Source organism: Tachyglossus aculeatus, chromosome 21, assembly GCF_015852505.1.
Source record: "Tachyglossus aculeatus isolate mTacAcu1 chromosome 21, mTacAcu1.pri, whole genome shotgun sequence".
Lineage (NCBI taxonomy): Eukaryota > Metazoa > Chordata > Mammalia > Monotremata > Tachyglossidae > Tachyglossus > Tachyglossus aculeatus.
Window position 1 is genome coordinate 39,450,489 of NC_052086.1, and position 20,224 is coordinate 39,470,712.

The following is a 20,224-nucleotide window of genomic DNA, read 5'->3' on the forward strand; positions in this document are numbered from 1 at the left end:
ATAATAGCATTTATTAAGCACTTACTATGTGCAAAGCACTGTTCTAAGCGCTGGGGGGATACAAGGTGATGAGGTTGTCCCACGTGGGGCTCACAGTCTTCATCCCCATTTTACAAATGAGGGAACTGAAGCCTAGGAATCAGGAGAACTGGAATCTAATTCCTGCTCTGCCACTTGGCTGATGCTTGGTCTTTGGTAAGTCACAACTTCTCTGTGCCTCAGTCTCCTCATCTCTATAATAATAATAATAATAATAGTAATGGCATTTATTAAGCGCTTACTATGTGCAAAGCACTGTTCTAAGCTCTGGGGGGATGCAAGGTGATGAGGTTGTCCCACATGGGGCTCACAGTCTTCATCCCCATTTTGCAAATGAGGGAACTGAAGCCTAGGAATCAGGAGAACTGGAATCTAATTCCTGCTCTGCCACTTGGCTGATGCTTGGCCTTTGGTAAGTCACAACTTCTCTGTGCCTCAGTCTCCTCATCTCTATAATAACAATAATAATAATGGCATTTATTAAGCGCTTACTATGTGCAAAGCACTGTTCTAAGTGCTGGGGGGATACAAGGTGATGAGGTTGTCCCACCTGGGGCTCACAGTCTTCATCCCCATTTTACAGATGAGGGAACTGAGGCACAGAGAAGTTAAGTGACTTGCCCAAAGTCACACAGCTAAGTGGCGGAGCTGGGATTCGAACCCATGACCTCCGACTCCAAAGCCCAGGCTCTTTCCCACTGAGCCACGCTGCTTCCCTCTATGAAATGAGGATTTAATACCTGCTCTCTCCATGGACCCCTTCTCAGGATGGCACCTGGAGACTTTCCAGTCCTCTACCAGTCTCGACTATGGGAGGATCGAGACTGAGCCCCCTTTTTCCTCTCCTCCTCCCCATCCCTCCTGCCCTACCTCCTTCCCCTCCTCACAGCACCTGTATATATTTGTACAGATTTATTACTCTATTTATTTTACTTGTACATATTTACTATTCTATTTATTGTGTTAATGAGGTGCATCTAGCTTTATTTCTATTTATTCTGATGACTTGACACCTGTCCACATGGTTTGTTTGTTGTCTGTCTTCCCCCTTCTAGACTGTGAGCCCGTTGTTGGATAGGGACCGTCTCTATATGTTGCCAACTTGGACTTCCCAAGCACTTAGTACAGTGCTCTGCACACAGTAAGCGCTCAATAAATACGATTGAATGAATGAATGAGGGAGAGTCAAGAAGAGGCCTACCCATTCCATTCTTAGCTCGGGCCGTGGCTAGTGAGTGGCAGGCTACAATCTGCTACAAGTCAAAACTCACCTGTGCTGGGCAGTAGAGGCACGGGAGAGATTCGAGGGCGAAGATTCAAGTTGACTGCACGGACACAGTTCCAGATTTTTATGAAGAAAACTCTATGGATATACAACCAGAACGATTGCGGATGGAGGTGGGGCGTTCTGGGAGAGATCAATCAATCAATCAATCAATCGTATTTATTGAGCGCTTACTATGTGCAGAGCACTGTACTAAGCGCTTGGGAAGTACAAATTGGCATCACATAGAGACAGTCCCTACCCAACAGTGGGCTCACAGTCTAAAAGGGGGAGACAGAGAACAGAACCAAACATACCAACAAAATAAAATGAGTAGGATAGAAATGTACAAGTAAAATAAATAAATAAATAAATAAATAGAGTAATAAATATGTACAACCATATATACATATATACAGGTGCTGTGGGGAAGGGAAGGAGGTAAGACGGGGGGATGGAGAGGGGGACGAGGGGGAGAGGAAAGAAGGGGCTCAGTCTGGGAAGGCCTCCTGGAGGAGGTGAGCTCTCAGCAGGGCCTTGAAGGGAGGAAAGCAGGGCCTTGAAGGGAGGAAGCAGGGCCTTGAAGGGAGGAAGAAGAGAGATGTATCCACGGAGTCGCTGTGGGTCGAAGATGATTCAGCGGCATAAGACAAGACGAGACTCTTTACGGGAGTTCTACGTGGGCCTGATCTGATTATCCTGTGTTTAAAGAAGCAGCATGGCGTAATGGCTAGAGCCCGGGCCTGAGAATTAGAAGGCCATGAGTTCTAATCCCAGCTCCGCCACTTGTCTCCTGTGTCACCTTGGGCAAGTCACTTAACTTTTCTGTGCCTCCGTTTCCTCATGTATGAAATGGCGATGGAGACTGGGAGACTGTGAGGCTTACGTGGGACATTATTTTATTTTGTTGGTATGTTTGGTTTTGTTCTCTGTCTCCCCCTTTTAGACTGTGAGCCCACTGTTGGGTAGGGACTGTCTCTATATGTTGCCAACTTGTACTTCCCAAGCGCTTAGTACAGTGCTCTGCACACATTAAGCACTCAATAAATACGATTGATGATGATGATGATGATGACAAAGGACTGTCCAACCTGATTTGCTCGAATCCACTCCAGCACTTAGAACAGTGCCTGGCACATTCATTCATTCAATCGTATTTGTTGAGGGCTTACTGTGTGCCGAGCACTGTACTAAGCGCTTGGGAAGTACAAGTTGGCAGCATATAGAGACGTTCCCTACCCAACCATGGGCTCGCAGTCTAGAAGGGGCAGACAGACGACAAAACAAAACACGTGGACAGGTGTCAAGTCATCAGAATAAGTAGAAATAAAGCTAGATGTACATCATTAACAAAATAGTAAGTGCTTAATAAATACTATTAACACAGAGCTTGGAAATCATTGGCATTTATTGAGTGCTCACTGTGTGCAGAGCACTGTACCGAGCACTTGGGAGAGTACAATGCAATACAGGCGGTAGACACGTTCCCTCCCTACAATGAGCTTACAATCTAGCGGGACACATAATAAGCGCTTAACAAATACTATTATTACTGTTATTATTAATAATGATAATCAGCATCATCAATCATGGCTTTGATAAAGCCCATCAGAAGAAAGTGGAGAGTCTTAATGGGCAGCTTTTAGGCCCAAATTTGTTCTTGCGTGAAGATTTTTTTTATGGTATTTGTCAAGCGCTTACTGCGTGCCTGACACTATACTAAAACCTGGGGTAAATGCAAGTTAATCAGGTTTGACCCCGTCCCCACTTGACAGATGAGGAAACTGAGGTCCCAGAAAAGTGATGTAACTTGCCCAGGGTCATACAGCAGACATGGGGCGGAGTCGGAATTGAAACCCAGGTCCTTCTGACTCCCAAGCCTGTGCTCTTATCCATTAAGTCACTCTGCTTTGGAGGGTTTGAAAGGTTTCCTAAGTGTCTTAAAATCACTCCTCTACTTCCCCAGGTTTCACGTTTCCTCAGAGAGCAGAGAGAGGAGGAGTGGAGATGGTTTCTCCCTGTCTTGGATGCGACAGACACTACCCCTCCCCTTTTAAGCATGAAGGCAGGACCCCAGCCTACCCAGAGACCCCCTCAGCACCCTCCCACTTGGTTCCCCAATTCCAAGTGAGGGGAATGAATCAGGAAGGATCTGGTTTGTAGCCCAGGCTACACCCGGTGAGAGAATAGCTGCGTGGACGTCTCTGTTTCCTCTAGACTGTAAATTTGTTTATGGGCAGGGAACGTGTCTGCTAATTCTGTCACATTTTCCAAGCGCTTAGTGCAGTGCTCTAAGTACATAAGAGCTCAATAAATTTCACTGATTGATGGATTGAGTGTTTCCTGCCTCAGGCCTGGAGGGGCCAGCTGGGAAAGAGAAGGTGGGCTGGGGTTGCTACTGGGTTCCCGTTAGGCCCCTTCAGAAATTCCTTCGGGAACTGCTGGGGGTGTCCTGTGGGGGAGGGCCCCCAGGTGCCTCTGGGAAGGTGGGAGGCCTGAGGAAGGCATAATAATAATAATAATAATAATAATAATAATAATAATAGTATTTGTTAAGTGCTCACTGTTTGCCAGGCACTGTACTAAGCAGTGAGGTGGCTACAAGCAAATCGGGTTGGACATTGTCGTCCCACGTGGAGCTCACGGTCTCAATCTCCATTTTACATGATGACGTAACTGAGGTCCAGAGAAGAGCAGTGACTTGCCCAAGGTCCTTCAGAGCCGGGATTAGAACCCAAAGCCTTCTGCCTTCCAAGCCCATTATCTACCCAATATGCCACACCGCTTCTCAGGCAGGCAGCTTCTCCCTGATCTCTCCCCCTCCCGCCAGGCTCCTATCTCCTCCTGCCTTCAGGACATCTCCCATCTGGATGTCTGCCAGCCATCTAAGACGCAATATGTCCAAGATTGAACTCCCATCCTCCTGTCTTTTCCTGCTTCAGTCTCTACTTCACTCTGCTGCCCGGATTATCTTTGTACAGAAACGCTCTGGGCATGTCACTCCCCTCCTCAAAAATCTCCAGTGGTGGTCTGTCAACCTACGAATCAAGCAAAAACTCCTCACTCTCGGCTTCAAGGCTGTCCATCACCTCGTCCCCTCCTACCTCACCTCCCTTCTCTCCTTTTCCAGCCCAGCCCACACCCTCCGCTCCTCTGCCATGGCTCACCTCCTCACCGTACCTCGTTCTCGCCTGTCCCACCATCGACCCCCGGCCCACGTCCTTCCCCTGGCCCGGAATGCCCTCCCTCCGCAAATCCGCCAAACTAGCTCTCTTCCTCCCTTCAAAGCCCTACTGAGAGCTCACCTTCTCCAGGAGGCCTTCCCAAACTGACCCCCCTTTTCCTTTCCCTCCTCACAGCACTATTTGTACAGATTTATTACTCTATTCATTTTACTTGTACATATTTACTATTCTATTTATTTTGTTAATGATGTGTATATAGCTAAAATTCTATTCGTTCTGACGATTTTGACACCTGTCTACTTATTTTGTTTTGTTATCTCTCGCCCCCTTCCAGACTGTGGGCCTGTTGTTGGGTAGGGGCCATGTCTATTGCCGAATTGTACTTCCCAAGAGCTTAGTCAAGTGCTCTGCACACAATAAGCGCTCAATAAATACGATTGATTGAATGAATGAATGAATGAATGAATGAATGAAAGTCTCTCTGCTTGTAGAAACTTTTATTAAGGGCTCTGCCACATATCTGCTGTGTGACCTTGGGCAAGTCACTTAACTTCTCTGAGCCTCAGTTACCTCATCTGTAAAAAATGGGGATTAAGACTGTGAACCCCACGTGGGGCAACCTGATCACTTTGGATCCCCCCCAGCGCTTAGAATGGTGCTTTGCACATAGTAAGCACTTAACAAATGCCAACATTATTATTAAGGAGGGTCTGTGCAATGTGGAAACTGGGAGGAGACAGGAGAATGGCCTGGGGGGTGTGGGGAGGAGGAAGGGAGGAGGGTGGGAGAAGAGGGGGTCGCCAGTTTAACGCAGTCCAGGCCTGGAACTTGAGGAGAGCACTTAGTGGACGTTTGGGGCCAACCATGAGGCCTTCCGGCCCTTCCTGACCACTGAGGCCTACTGTTCAGACCCTTCTGGGGCTTCCACGGTTCCCTGGGAGGAGGGGAGCCCCCGGCCGAATCCCCCCATTCCTGCCGGCCGGCCCGGGCTGGGAGGGGGGACGGCGACGACTTGTTCCTCTTCACCTGCAGGATGGCGCAGTGTGAGGCTGGGTGGGGCCGAGGCCCAGAGCCCGGAGCCACGTGGCGTAGTCGGCCTCGGGCATCCGCACGATGTTTTCCCGCACGAACTGGGAGGGCGATAATAATAATAATAATGATAACTGTGGTATCCGATAATAATAATAATAATAATAATTATTATTATTATTATTTTGGTATTTGTTAAGTGCTTACTATAGGTTAAGTGCATCTGTAAAATGGGGATTAAGACTGTGAGCCCCTGTGGGACAACCTGATCACCTTGTAACCTCCCCAGAGCCTAGAACAGTGCTTTGCACATAGTAAGTGCTTAATAAAAGCCATTATTATTATTATTATTATTATTATTATTATTATTATTATTATTATTACATGCTGGATGCTGTACTGTCCCACGCTGAGGTCCAGGATGGAGGCAGTGTCAGCTCAATGGCCGTCTCCCTCTCTAGACTGGAAGCTCGTTGTGGGCGGGGAATGTGTCTCATATTGTTCTATTGTACTCTCCCAAGAGCCTCCCCGTCCCCATCTTTAATGTACAGATTAAAGGGGCAGATATAAATTAATTAGGTCGGACTTGGCCCCTGTCCCACATGGCTTCATCATCTAAAGGAGAGGGAGAGCTGGTATTTAATCCCCATTTTACAGATGAGGACACTGAGGCACAATGAAATGTCCCCCCTTACCCCCCTTACCTCCTTCCCCTCCCCACAGCACCTGTATATATGTATATATGTTTGTACGTATTTATTACTCTATTTATTTATTTATTTTATTTGTATATATTTATTCTATTTATTTTATTTTGTTAATATGTTTTGCTTTGTTCTCTGTCTCCCCCTTCCAGACTGTGAGCCTACTGTTGGGTAGGGACCATCTCTATATGTTGCCAACTTGTACTTCCCAAGTGCTTAGTACAGTGCTCTGCACACAGTAAGCGCTCAATAAATAGGATTGAATGAATGAATTAGTAGAGTGCTCTGCACACAGGAAGCGTTCAGTAAATCGGATTGACTAACTGATGGACTGACTGGTTTGCCCCTCTGGCCTGGGGAGTGATGGATGGGAGCCCAGCGGGGGACAGGGGAGTGCCAAGACACCCTCACTCCCCCTCTCCTCTTCCCTCTCCACCCACACTCGTCCCCCGTGATCGACCATGGAGATCTGGTCTCCTCACCAGTGGGTAGTGCCTGAAGTGACTTTAATAATAATAATAATAATGATGGCATTTATTAAGCGCTTACTATGTGCAAAGCACTGTTCTAAGCGCTGGGGAGGTTACAAGGTGATCAGGTTGTCCCACATGGGGCTCACAGTCTTCATCCCCATTTTACAGATGAGGGACCTGAGGCCCAGGATCCCTGGGTTTCCCCGTGGGGCTCTCATTCATTCATTCAATCGTATTTATTGAGCGCTTACTGTGTGCAGAGCACTGTACTAAGCGCTTGGGAAGTCCAAGTTGGCAACAAATTCATTCATTCATTCAATCGTATTACTCTATTTATTTTACTTGTACATATTTATCCTATTTATTTTATTTTGTTAATATGTTTTGTTTTTATAATGGCATTTATTAAGCACTTACTATGTGCAAAGCACCGTTCTAAGCACTGGGGAGGTTACAAGGTGATCAGGTTGTCCCACGGGGGCTCACAGCCTTAATCCTCATTTTCCAGATGAGGGAACTGAGGCCCAGAGAAGTGAAGTGACTTGCCCAAAGTCACACAGCTGACGATTGGCGGAGCCGGGATTTGAACCCCTGACCTCTGACTCCAAAGCCTGGGTTCTTTTCCACTGAGCCACGCTGCTTGTTCTCTGTCTTCCCCTTCTAGACTGTGAGCCCACTGTTGGGTAGGGACCGTCTCTAGATGTTGCCAACTTGGACTTCCCAAGCGCTTGGTCCAGTGCTCTGCACACAGTAAGCGCTCAATAAGTACGATTCAACTTGTACTTCCCAAGTGCTTAGTACAGTGCTCTGCACACAGTAAGCGCTCAATAAGTGCGATTCAACTTGTACTTCCCAAGCGCTTAGTACAGTGCTTTGCACACAGTAAGCACTCAATAAATATGATTGAATGAATGAATGAATGAATGGTATTTATTAAGCGCTTACTGTGTGCAGAGCACTGTACTTAGCGCTTGGGAAGTACAAGTTGGCAATATATAGAGACGGTCCCTACCCAACAGTGGGCTTACAGTCTAGAAGGGTTCTCCTCCCCCTCAACACACAATCCTCCCCAGAGATCGGCCATGGAGATCTGGTCTCCTCACCAGTGGACGGCACCTGGGCCTGGTGCCCTTCCAGAAGTGACTTTAACCCCACTCAGGACCAGATATCATCATCATCATCATCAATCGTATTTATTGAGCGCTTACTATGTGCAGAGCACTGTACTAAGCGCTTGGGAAGTACAAATTGGCAACATATAGAGACAGTCCCTACCCAACAGTGGGCTCACAGTCTAAAAGGGGGAGACAGAGAACAAAACCAAACATACTAACAAAATAAAATAAATAGAATAGATATGTACAAATAAAATAAATAGAGTAAAAAATATGTACAAACATATATACATATATACAGGTGCTGCGGGGAAGGGAAGGAGGTAAGATGGGGGGGTGGAGAGGGGGACAAGGGGGAGAGGAAGGAAGGGGCTCAGTCTGGGAAGGCCTCCTGGAGGAGGTGAGCTCTCAGATAGGGATTCCAGGTTTCCCTGTGGGACTGTAGACAGACTCCTCCCACCCCCCATCCTCTCCCAAAGGAGCTCTACCACCAGCCAAGACCCAGGGTGGGTGTCGGGGGTGGGGAAGGGTGGCAGGGGTGCTACCTCCACAGCCGCAGCCACGTCCGGAGAGCACAGCTCCCACGTCCGGAGCTCCTCCAGCGTCTTCAGGAAGACGCCGGTCCGGATCCTCAGCTCTGGGTCCATCCCAAACTTTTCCAGTTTCTGTAGGATTTTCCGGGCCCGGTGGTAGTTCTTCAAGTCGGCCGGAAGTTTGGCCAACAGACTCAAATACCTGCAGTTCCGGCCAAATGGGGCAGAAGAGACGTGGGCGAGGCTTGGGCCTGAATGTTTCCCTCTAAACCCTGCGGATCTATTGGCTTGTTTCCCTCATTGCTCCAGATCAATCAGTCAATCATATTTATTGAGCGCTTACTGTGTGCAGAGCACTGTACTAAGCGCTTGAGAAGTACAAGTTGGCAACATATAGAGACAGTCCCTACCCAACAGTGGGCTCACAGCCTAGAAGGGGGAGACAGAGAAGAAAACAAAACATATTAATCTTACCTCCTTCCCTTCCCCACAGCACCTGTATATATGTATATATGTTTGTACATATTTATTACTCTACTTATTTATTTTACTTGTACATATCTATTCTATTTATTTTATTTTGTTAGTGTGTTTGGTTTTGTTCTCTGTCTCCCCCTTCTAGACTGTGAGCCCACTGTTGGGTAGGGACTGTCTCTATATGTTGCCAATTTGTACTTCCCAAGCGCTTAGTACGGTGCTCTGCACATAGTAAGCGCTCAATAAATACGATTGATGATTAGCAAAATAAAAGAAGGGGGCTGGACTGGTCTCGGGGTGTTTCTGGGGAGACTGGGGTATGTTCCCGAAGAGGGGACCGACATGTATATATGTATATATGTTTGTACATATTTATTACTCTATTTATTTATTTATTTATTTTGCTTGTACATATCTATTCTATTTATTTTATTTTGTTAGTATGCTTGGTTTTGTTCTCCGTCTCCCCCTTTTAGACTGTGAGCCCACTGTTGGGTAGGGACTGTCTCTATATGTTGCCAACTTGTACTTCCCAAGCACTTAGTACAGTGCTCTGAACACAGTAAGTGCTCAATAAATACGATTGATTGATTGATTGATTAAAGATGCCTGACTGGCTGAGGAAGGGAGGAGGGTTGGCCGGTGGAAAAAGTCGCCCCACGTGAGAACCGTTAAAAGATACGACCTCTTTCAAGCTGGGCCCGTGAAATGACCGTCGGGCCCCTTATCTGCCACTGCATCCTTACATAAGGACCTCAGTTTTCTCATCTCCAAAATGGAAATAATAGTAATAATAATTGCCTTTGTCCTACCTTGCAAGATTGCTGCAAATGACAAAAGTAATTTGAGAGAGCTTGGGGAACAACTGTGCTATAACGTCCTGATAATGGGAGCTGTGATTTTTCGGGACGTTTCATGGTGCCTCAGCGTCCTCATCTGTAAAATGGGGATTAAATACCAGCTCTCCCTCTCCTTTAGATGGCGGAGCCATGTGGGACAGGGGCCATGTCTGACCTAATTAATTTATATCTAGCCCGTGTTCAGTATTGGGCTTGGCACATAGTAAACGCTTAACAAGTGCTATTACTATACAAAAGAATAAGCTATTGAGGCTATTCAAGCAGCAAGTCTGCCATCCAAGGGGCCCCTGCTGCGTTGCCTGAGAAGCAGTGTGGCCTAATGGCTGGAGCCCGGGCCTGGGAGTAGGAAGGTCATGGGTTCTAATCCTGCCCCCTCCACTTGCCAGCTCTGTGACCCTGGGCAAGTCCCTTCACTTCTCCGGGCCTCAGTTCTCTCATCTGTCAAATGGGAATTGAGGCTGTGAGCCTCACGTGGGACATATATGTTTTCAACTTGTACTTCCCAAGCGCTTAGTACAGTGCTCTGCACACAGTAAGTGCTCAATAAATATGATTGAATAAATGAATGAATGACCGGGACTGTGTCCAACCCGATTTACTTAATAATGGTATTTGTTAAATGCTTACTATGTGCCAAGCGCTGTTCCAAGCACTGAGGGGACACAAGGGAATCAGGTTGTTCCACGTGGGGCTCACAGTCTTAATCCCCATTTTACAGATGAGGTCACCGAGGCACAGAGAAGTGAAGTAAGTTGCCCAAAGTCACACAGCTGACAAGTGGTGAAGTCGGGATTAAAACCCACCACCTCTGACTCCCAAGCCCGGGCTCTTTCTACTGAGCCACACTGCTTCTCTATAATGATAATGATGTTATTTGTTAAGTGCTTACGATGTGCCAAGCACTGTTCTAAGCGCTGGGATAGATACAAGGTAATCAGGTCATCCCACGTAGGGCTCACAGTCTTAATCCCCATTTTACAGATGAGGGAACTGAGGCACAGAGAAGTTAAGCAACTTGTCCAAAATCACACAGCTGACAAATGGCAGAGTCTGGATTAGAACCCACGACCTCTGACTCCTAAGCCCGGGCTCTTTCCACTGAGCCACACTGCTTCTGTATCCACCCCAGCACTTAGTACAGTGCCTGGCACATAGTAAGCGCTTAGCAAATACCATCAGTATTCCAATTATTTCCTCAGCACGACACCAGAAAGGGGCTGCTAAGGTTGGGAGAAGAAAAGAGGGGAGGTCTCTATCTCTCACCAGTGGTCTTCTTCATCCTCCTTTGGGGCCCGGGACCCGTGGATGGAGTTTCTTGACACGTGGACGGCGTTTCTCATCTTCTCCATGTCTTTGTCAAAGCCAGAGGTGACGCTCAAAGCCCGCAGTTTCAGGGAGCCTTTCTCTTCTCGCCGCCTGGTACACCAGTGATGAGATAATAATAATAATAATGATGGCATTTGTTAAGCGCTTACTATGTGCCAAGCACTGTTCCAAGCGCTGGGAAGATACAAGGTAGTCAGGTGTCCCACACGGGGCTCACAGTCTTCATCCCCGTTTTACGGATGAGGTCACTGAGGCCCAGAGAAGTGACTTGCCCAAAGTCAAACAGCTGACACGGGGCGGAGCCAGGATTAGAACCCATGACCTCTGGCTCCCAAGCCCGGGCTCTTTCCACTAAGCCACGCTGCTTCACTGAGATGAGATGAGAGAGAATGGCAAGCAGGCCAGGATCCTCCTCTTGGTATTTCATGGATTCTTTCCCGCCGTCAACCCTCTGCCTCCTGCCCGGAATTCCCTCCCTATTCACCTCCAACAGACCACTACTCTCCCCATCTTCAACACCCTTCCAAAAGCCCATCTCCTCCAGGAGGCCTTCCCTGAATGATTTCTAATCTCCCCGGGACCATGTCTGTTTATTGTTCTATTGCAACTCTCCCCAGCGCTCAGTACAGTGCTCTGCATACCTTCAGCCCTCAATAAACACAACTGAATGAATGAATAATCCCTCCTGCCCCCCAGCTAAACTGCCATTTCAGTCCTTTCCCAACACCTAAGTATCCCACCCTCTTGGGACTTTGGTCGTCTAGACTGTAAGTTCGTTGAAGGCAGGGAATCAATCAATCAATCAATCAATCGCATTTATTGAGCGCTTACTGTGTGCAGAGCACTGTACTAAGCGCTTGGGAAGTACAAATTGGCAACATATAGAGACAGTCCCTACCCAACAGTGGGCTCACAGTCTAAAATAATGTGTCCATTATATTTTTCTACTGTACTCCCTTAAGCACTGAGTACATTGCTCTGCACAAAGTCAGCGCTCAATAAATAAGATCGAGAGATTGAATGTTGAAACTTACTCTCCTCCCTCCAAACAACACTTACAAACATGCGATACTTTTTAAACTCTGTTGCTTCTTCTATCTGCAATTTATGTTAGTGTCTGTCTCCCTGGCTAGATAATAATAATAATAATGATGATAATTGTGGTGTTTGTTAAGTGCTTACTATGTGCCAGGCACTGTCATAAGCACTGGGGCAGATACAACTTAATCAGGTCCCACATGGGGCTCTTGGTCTAATTAGGAGGGAGAACAAGTACTGAGTCCCCATTTTGTAGATGAGGGAACTGAGGCATGGAGAAGTGAAGTGACTTGCCCAAGGTCATGCAGCTGACAAGAATAATAATAATAATAATAATAATGGCATTTATTAAGTGCTTACTATGTGCAAAGCAGCGTGGCTCAGTGGAAAGAGCACGGGCTTTGGAGTCAGAGGTCATGGGTTCAAACCCCAGCTCCACCAATTGTCAGCTGTGTGACTCTGGGCAAGTCACTTCACTTCTCTGTGCCTCAGTTACCTCATCTGTAAAATGGGGATGAAGACTGTGAGCCCCTCGTGGGACAACCTGATCACCTTGTAACCTCCCCAGTGCTTAGAACAGTGCTTTGCACATAGTAAGCGCTTAATAAATGCCACTATTATTATTATTATTATTATTATTGTTCTAAGCGCTGGGGGGATACAAGGTGATCAGATTGTCCCACGGGGGCCTCACAGTCTTCATCCCCATTTTACAGATGAGGCCCAGAGAAGTGAAGTGACTTGCCCAAGGTCGCACAGCTGACAAGTGGCGGAGCCAGGATTTGAACCCATGACCTCTGACTCCAAAGCCCGGGCTCTTTCCACTGAGCCACGCTGCTTCCCGTGACAAGTGCTGACACTTGACCGTGACACTGCTGACAAGTGGCAGAGCCAGGAGGAGAACGCAGGTCGTCTGACTTCCAGGGCCTCGGTCAAATCCTCGGTCCTAAGTCAGAGAGCCTAGGTGTCGATGTCAGAGAGAGTGAGGTGAGAGCGTCTAGGGGGGACAATCAATCCATCAATCAATCAATCAATCATATTTATTGAGCACTTACTGTGTGCAGAGCACTGTACTAAGTGCTTGGGAAGTACAAGTTGGCAATATATAGAGACAGTCCCTACCCAACAGTGGGCTCACAGTCTAGAAGGGGGAGACAGAGAACAAAACCAAACATACTAACAAAATAAAATAAATACAATAGATATGGACAAGTAAAATAAATAGAGTAATAAATATGTACAAACATATATACAGGGACAGGGAGGAGGTGGCAAAGAGGAGGAGGAGGAGGAGATGAGGGACTTCTTACTTGGCCAGAAATTCCAGGTCATCTTTCAGAGAAACGGCTGCCTCCTCAGCAACGCCCTGGAACTCAGCCCTCAGGTCGGCACACAAGGTTTCTTTGTGGTCCACAACAGCGATGGAAAAAGGACTGGCGGCAGAAACACACACAAACACACACGCACACCTGAGTAGTTGTTGTACTGACTATCTAATAATAATTCAATCAATCAATCGTATTTATTGAGCGCTTACTGTGTGCAGAGCACTGTATTAAGCGCTTGGGAAGTACAAGTTGGCAACATCTAGAGACGGTCCCTACCCAACAGTGGGCTCACGGTCTAGAAGGGGGAGACAGAGAACAAAACCAATCATATTAACAAAATAAAATAAATAGAATAGATATGTAGAAGTAAAATAAATAGAGTAATAAATATGTACAAACATATATACATATATACAGGTGGTATTTGTTACCACTGTACTAATTGAGAAGCAGCCTGGGAGTCAGAAGGACCTGGGTTCTAATTCCGGGCTCCGCCACTTGTCTGCTGTGTGATCTTGGACAAGTCACGTCAGCGGGTCCAACGTGGTTAGCTTGGATCTATCCCAGCGCTTAGTACGGTGCCTGGCATGTAGTACGTGCTTAACAGATACCATTTACCAAAAAAAAAAAAGTTGGACACAGTCCCTGTCCCACGTGGCGTTCACAGTCTCAATCCCCATTTTACAGATGAGGTAACTGAGGCCCAGAGAAGTGAAGTGACTTGACCACACTCACATAGCAGAAGAGTGGCGGAGTCAGGATTAGAACCCAGGTCCTTTTGACACGCAGGCCGGTGCTCTATCCATAACCCCATGCTGTTTCTCAATTGTAAATAATTTTATGTCTGTCTCCACTACTAGAGTGTAAGCTTCCTGTGGGGAATGGGTCTGTTATATTGCTCTACTGTATTCTCCCCAGCGCTTAATACAGCAATCAATCAATCAATCAATCGTATTTATTGAGCGCTTACTGTGTGCAGAGAACTGTACTAAGTGCTTGGGAAGTGCAAGTTGGCAACATATAAGCGCTCAATAAGTATGATCGACCGACTGACACACTGATTTTGGAAAGGGAATGCGTGACTTCGTTACCTTCCATGTTTCGGCGACAGTAGCGGTCGATGCCCTGAGGTGGAACTGTTCACCTCATCCATTCTCCAACTCCTCGGCAATGCGCTAAAACAAGATAAGATAAAGGTAATATAAAATAATTCATCAATCAATCCATTCATTCATTCACTCGTATTTATTGAGTGCTTACTGTGTGCAGAGCACTGTAATAATAATAATAATAATGATGATGACATTTATTAAGCGCTTACTATTTGCAAAGCACTGTTCTAAGCACTGGGGAGGTTACAAGGAATAATAATAATGGCATTTATTAAGTGCTTACTATGTGCAAAGCACTGTTCTAAGCACTGGGGAGGTTACAAGGTGATCAGTTTGTCCCACGGGGGGCTCACAGTCTTCATCCCCATTTTACAGATGAGGGAACTGAGGCATAGAGAAGTTAAGTGACCTGCCCAAAGTCACACAGCTGACATGGATTTGAACCCATGACCTGTGACTCCAAAGCCCGGGCTCTTTCCACCGAGCCACGCTGCTTAAGCGCTCGGAAAATACAGTTCAGCATCAGAGACAATCCCTGTCCGTAATAGGCTCATAGCCTAGAACGGGGGAGACGGGCATCAAAACAAGTAAACAGGCATCAGTAACATCAATGTAAATAAATAGAATTAGAGATATGTATATACATCATTAATCATCATCATCATCATCAATCGTATTTATTGAGCGCTTACTATGTGCAGAGCACTGTACTAAGCGCTTGGGAAGTACAAATTGGCAACATATAGAGACAGTCCCTACCCAACAGTGGGCTCACAGTCTAAAATGGGGAGACAGAGAACAAAACCAAACATACTAACAAAATAAAATAGAATAGATATGTAGAAATAAATTAATTAAATAAATAAATAGAGTAAAAAAATATGTACAAACATATATACATATATACATATTAATGAAATAAACAGATCTATAAATATGTACATATATACACACAAGTGGTGTGGGGCCAGGGGGAGAGCAGAGGGAGTGAGTTGGGGCGATGGGGAGCAGAGGAAAAGGGGGCTTAGTCTGGGAAGGCCTCCTGGAGGAGGTGAGCTTTCAGTAGGGCTTTGAAGGGGGGAAGAGAGTTAGTTTGGCGGGGTGAGGTGGGAGGGCATTCCGGGCCAGAGGAAGGACGTGGGCCGGGGGTTGATGGCGGGACAGGCGAGAAGGAGGCCCAGAGAGAAGGTCAGCAACAGAGGAGTGGGCTGGGCTGGAGAAGGTGAGAATCAATCAATCAATCAATCGTATTTATTGAGCACTTTCTTGTGCGGAGCACTCAAGATTGTAAATTCGATGTAGACCTGGAATGCGTCTGTTTACTGTTCTATTGTACTCTTCCACATGCTTAGTTCAGTGCTCTACACACAGTAAGTCCTCAATAAGTACGATTGACTGGCTGGCGGACACCGTACTAAGTGTTCGGGAGAGTACAGTGTAACAGAGTTTTATTTAATTTTTTATGATGGCATTTACAAAGCGCTTACTGTGTGCAAAGCACTGTTCTAAGCGCTGGGGAGTTTACAAGCCCCTTCCTTCCTCTCCCCCTCGTGCCCCTCTCCATCCCCCCCATCTTACCTCCTTCCCTTCCCCACAGCACCTGTATATATGGATATATGTTTGTACATATTTGTTACTCTATTTATTTATTTTACTTGTACATATCTATTCTACTTATTTTATTTTGTTAGTATGTTTGGTTTTGTTCTCTTTCTCCCCCTTTTAGACTGTGAGCCCACTGTTGGGTAGGGACTATCTCTATATGTTGCCAACAAGGCCCTGCTGAGAGCTCACCTCCTCCAGGAGGCCTTCCCAGACTGAGCCCCTTCCTTCCTCTCCCCCTCGTCCCCCTCTCCATCCCCCCATCTTACCTCCTTCCCTTCCCCACAGCACCTGCATATATGTATATATGTTTGTACATATTTATTACTCTATTTATTTATTTATTTTACTTGTACATAGCTATTCTATTTATTTTATTTTGTTAGTATGTTTGGTTTTGTTCTCTGTCTCCCCCTTTTAGACTGTGAGCCCACTGTTGGGTAGGGACTGTCTCTATATGTTGCCAACTTGGACTTCCCAAGCGCTCAGTACAGTGCTCTGCACACAGTAAGCGCTCAATAAATACGATTGATGATGATGATGATGAAGTTGTCATTCATTCATTCAATCGTATTTATTGAGCGCTTACTGTGGGCAGAGCACTGTCCCACGTGGGGCTCACAGTCTTCATCCCCGTTTTCCAGATGAGGTCACTGAGGCCCAAAGTCACACAGCTGACAATTTGTGGAGGTGGGATTTGAACCCATGACCTCCGACTCCAAAGCCCGGGCTCTTTCCACTGAGCCACGCTGCTTCTCATTCCCTGCCCATAACGAATTTACGGTCAAGAGGGGGAGGGAGTATAAATAAATAATCAGATTTCTAATATATAATCTAAAGATATGTACTTAGGTGCTGTCCTGTTGGGGGTGGGGTGAATATCCAGTTTCAAAGATCATACATCCAAATGCATAGACGACATAGGCAGTCAGTCAGTCAGTGGTATTTAATGAGCACTTACCGTGTGCAGAGCACTGTACTAAGCTCTTGGGAGAGTACAGTAGGGCAATATAATGGACATTTTCCCTGCCCACAAAGGGTTTACAGTCTACAGGGAGAAGGGAGAGGGGGCCAGGGAAAAAGAGGGCTTAATTGGGGAAGATCATCATCATCATCATCATCATCATCAATCGTATTTATTGAGCTCTTACTGTGTGCAGAGCACTGTACTAAGCGCTTGGGAAGTACAAGCTGGCAACATATAGAGACGGTCCCTACCCAACAGTGGGCTCACAGTCTAGAAGGGGGAGACAGAGAACAAAACCCAACATACTAACAAAATAAAATAAATAGAATAGATAGGTAAACAAGTATCAAGGATCCGTGTCAGGTGGAATAGGTTTTCCTTGCTGCCTGGTATCAACTCGCTCACCAGTGTGCGTCTGGTACACTCCCTCTTCGATGGCACCGACGTCCGGGACAGGCTGGGATTTGGGTCTCGCACCCACATCCTAGCAAGCCAAACGGCCGTGATGGCGGGAAAACAGGAGCGGCAGGCTGGGAGGGAGGAGGGATGAGGCCACTCTCCTTCCTCTCTTCATTCAATCGTATTTATTAATAATAATAATAATGACGGCATTTATTAAGCGCTTACTATGTGCAAAGCACTGTTCTAAGCGCTGGGGAGGTTACAAGGTGAGCAGGTTGTCCCACAGGGGCTCACAGTCTTCATCCCCATTTTACAGATGAGGCCCAGAGAGGTTGTCACAGAGCTGACAATTGGCAGAGCCGGAATCTGAATCCATGACCTCTGACTCCAAAGCCCGGGGTCTTTCCACCGAGACACGCTGCTACTCATGCTATTTATTGAGCGCTTACTGTGTGCAGAGCACTGTACTAAGCGCTTGGGAAGTACAAATTGGCAACATATAGAGACGGTCCCTACCCAACGATGGGCTCACACATCCTCTTCTGGAATGATCCTTTCCCTACTCCCTTCTTTGTCACTTTTGCAATTGGATTTGCTCCCTTTATTCTCCCCTCCCTCAACCCAAAGCACTTATGTCCATAGCTATCATTCATTTATTTCTATTCACATCTGTCTCCCCCTCCAGACTGTAAGCTTGTGGGCCGGGAATGTGTCTGTTAAACTGCTATATTCATTCAATCGTATTTATTGAGCACTTACTGTGTGCAGAGCACTGTACTAAGCGCTCGTGGCTCTCTGTCTCCCCCTTTTAGACTGTGAGCCCACTGTTGGGTAGGAACTGTCTCTATATGTTGTCAATTTGTACTTCCCAAGCGCTTAGTACAGTTCTCTGCACACAGTAAGCGCTCAATAAATACGATTGATGATGATGATGAGTGGAAAGAGCCCGGGCTTGGGAGTCAGAGGTCCCGGCTCAGCCACATGTCTGCTGTGTGACCTTGGGCAAGTCACTTAACTTCTCTGAGCCTCAGTTACCTCATCTGTATAAAGGGGATTAAGACTGTGAGCCCCATGGGGGACAACCTGATCACCTAGTATCCCCCCAGCGCTTAGAACAGTGCTTGGCACATAGTAAGCCCTTAACAAATAGCATCATCATTATTATTGCTATATTGTACTCTCCCAAGTGCTTAGCCCAGTGCTCTGCATACAGCAAGTACTCAAGGTCATGGGTTCTAATCCCGGCTCCGCCGCTTGTCTGTTGTGTGACCTTGAGCAGGTCACTTCATTTCTCTGTGCCTCGTTACCTCATCTGTTAAATGGGGATTGAGACTGTGAGCCCCACGTGGGACAGGGACTGTGTCCAACCCAATTTGCTGGGATCCACCCCAGGGTTTAGTACAGTGCCTAGCACATAGTAAGCACTTAATACAATAATTGTTATTATTATTATTACTTTGATTAGTCACTGAAACGGCTGGAGAAGCAGAGTGGCACAGTGGAAAGAGCCAGGGCTTGGGAGTCAGAGGTCGTGGGATCTAATCCTGGCTCTGTCACTTGTCAGCTGTGTGACTTTGGGCAAGACATAGAAACAGCGTGGCTCAGTGGAAAGAGCCCGGGCTTTGGAGTCAGAAGTCATGGGTTCAAATCCCGGCTCCGCCAACTGTCAGCTGTGTGACTTTAGGCAAGTCACTTCACTTCTCTGGACCTCAGTTCCCTCATCTGTAAAACGGGGATTCAGACTGTGACCTCCTTCATGGGACAACCTGATCATCTTGTAACCTCCCCAGTGTTTAGAACAGTGCTTTGCACATAGTAAGCGCTTACTAAATGCTATCTTTTTTTCCCCTCTGTGCCTCAGTTCCGTCATCTGTAAAATGGGGATTAAGACTGTGAGCTCCATGTGGGAGAACCTGATCACCCTGTTTCTACCCCAGGGCTTAGAATGGTGTTTGGCACAGAGTTAACACTCAACAAATATTCTTATTATTATTATTATAAATAAATATGATTGATTCATTAATCCTCATTTTTATAGATGAGGTAACTAAGGCATAGGATTCCCTCCATATACTTTATCCTGGGGTTAGTATAATGTTTTCCTCAGAGTAAGTACTTAACACATTCTATTAATAATTATGATATTCGTTAAGCACTTACTATGTTCCAGGCCCTGTACTAAGTGCTGGGGTGGAGCCCGGGCTTTGGAGTCAGAGGTCATGGGTTCAAATCCCAGCTCCGCCAATTGTCAGCTGTGTGACTTTGGGCAAGTCACTTCACTTCTCTGGGCCTCAGTTCCCTCATCTGGAAAATGGGGATTAAGACTGTGAGCCCCCCGTGGGACAACCTGATCACCTTGTATCCCCCCAGCGCTTAGAACCGTGCTTTGCACATAGTAAGCGCTTAACAAATGCCATCATTATCATTATTATTACAAGCAAATTAGGTAGAACACAGTCCCTGTCCCATGCAGGGCTCAGAGTCTTAATCCCCATTTTACAGATGAGGTCACTGAGGCCCAGAGAAGTAAAGTGACTTGTACAAAGCCACACAGCAGACAAGTGGTGGAGGTTTATTTATCTTATTTATTCATTTATTTATTTATTTATTTGTACATATCTATTCTATTTATTTTATTTTGTTAGTATGTTTGGTTTTGTTCTCTGTCTCCCCCTTTTAGACTGTGAGCCCACTGTTGGGTAGGGACTGTCTCTATATGTTGCCAATTTGTACTTCCCAAGCGCTTAGTACAGTGCTCTGCACATAGTAA

The 20,224-nt window shown here is 46.4% G+C and overlaps 1 protein-coding gene across 1 annotated transcript in view; it reads right to left on the bottom strand.

Annotated features, from left to right (window-relative positions):
- Positions 1-1,388: 1,388 nt before the first annotated feature.
- The window catches only part of CCDC60 (coiled-coil domain containing 60), a 189,706-nt gene continuing 170,870 nt past the window's right edge, over positions 1,389-20,224 (bottom strand). The window contains exons 11-17 of the mRNA XM_038763713.1: positions 14,463-14,546; positions 13,354-13,476; positions 10,943-11,095; positions 8,355-8,544; positions 5,515-5,618; positions 1,907-2,002; positions 1,389-1,458 (exon numbers count right to left, since the gene is read on the bottom strand). Coding sequence (XP_038619641.1) covers positions 1,389-1,458; positions 1,907-2,002; positions 5,515-5,618; positions 8,355-8,544; positions 10,943-11,095; positions 13,354-13,476; positions 14,463-14,546 — 820 coding nt within the window. The remainder of the gene's footprint in view (positions 1,459-1,906; positions 2,003-5,514; positions 5,619-8,354; positions 8,545-10,942; positions 11,096-13,353; positions 13,477-14,462; positions 14,547-20,224) is intronic.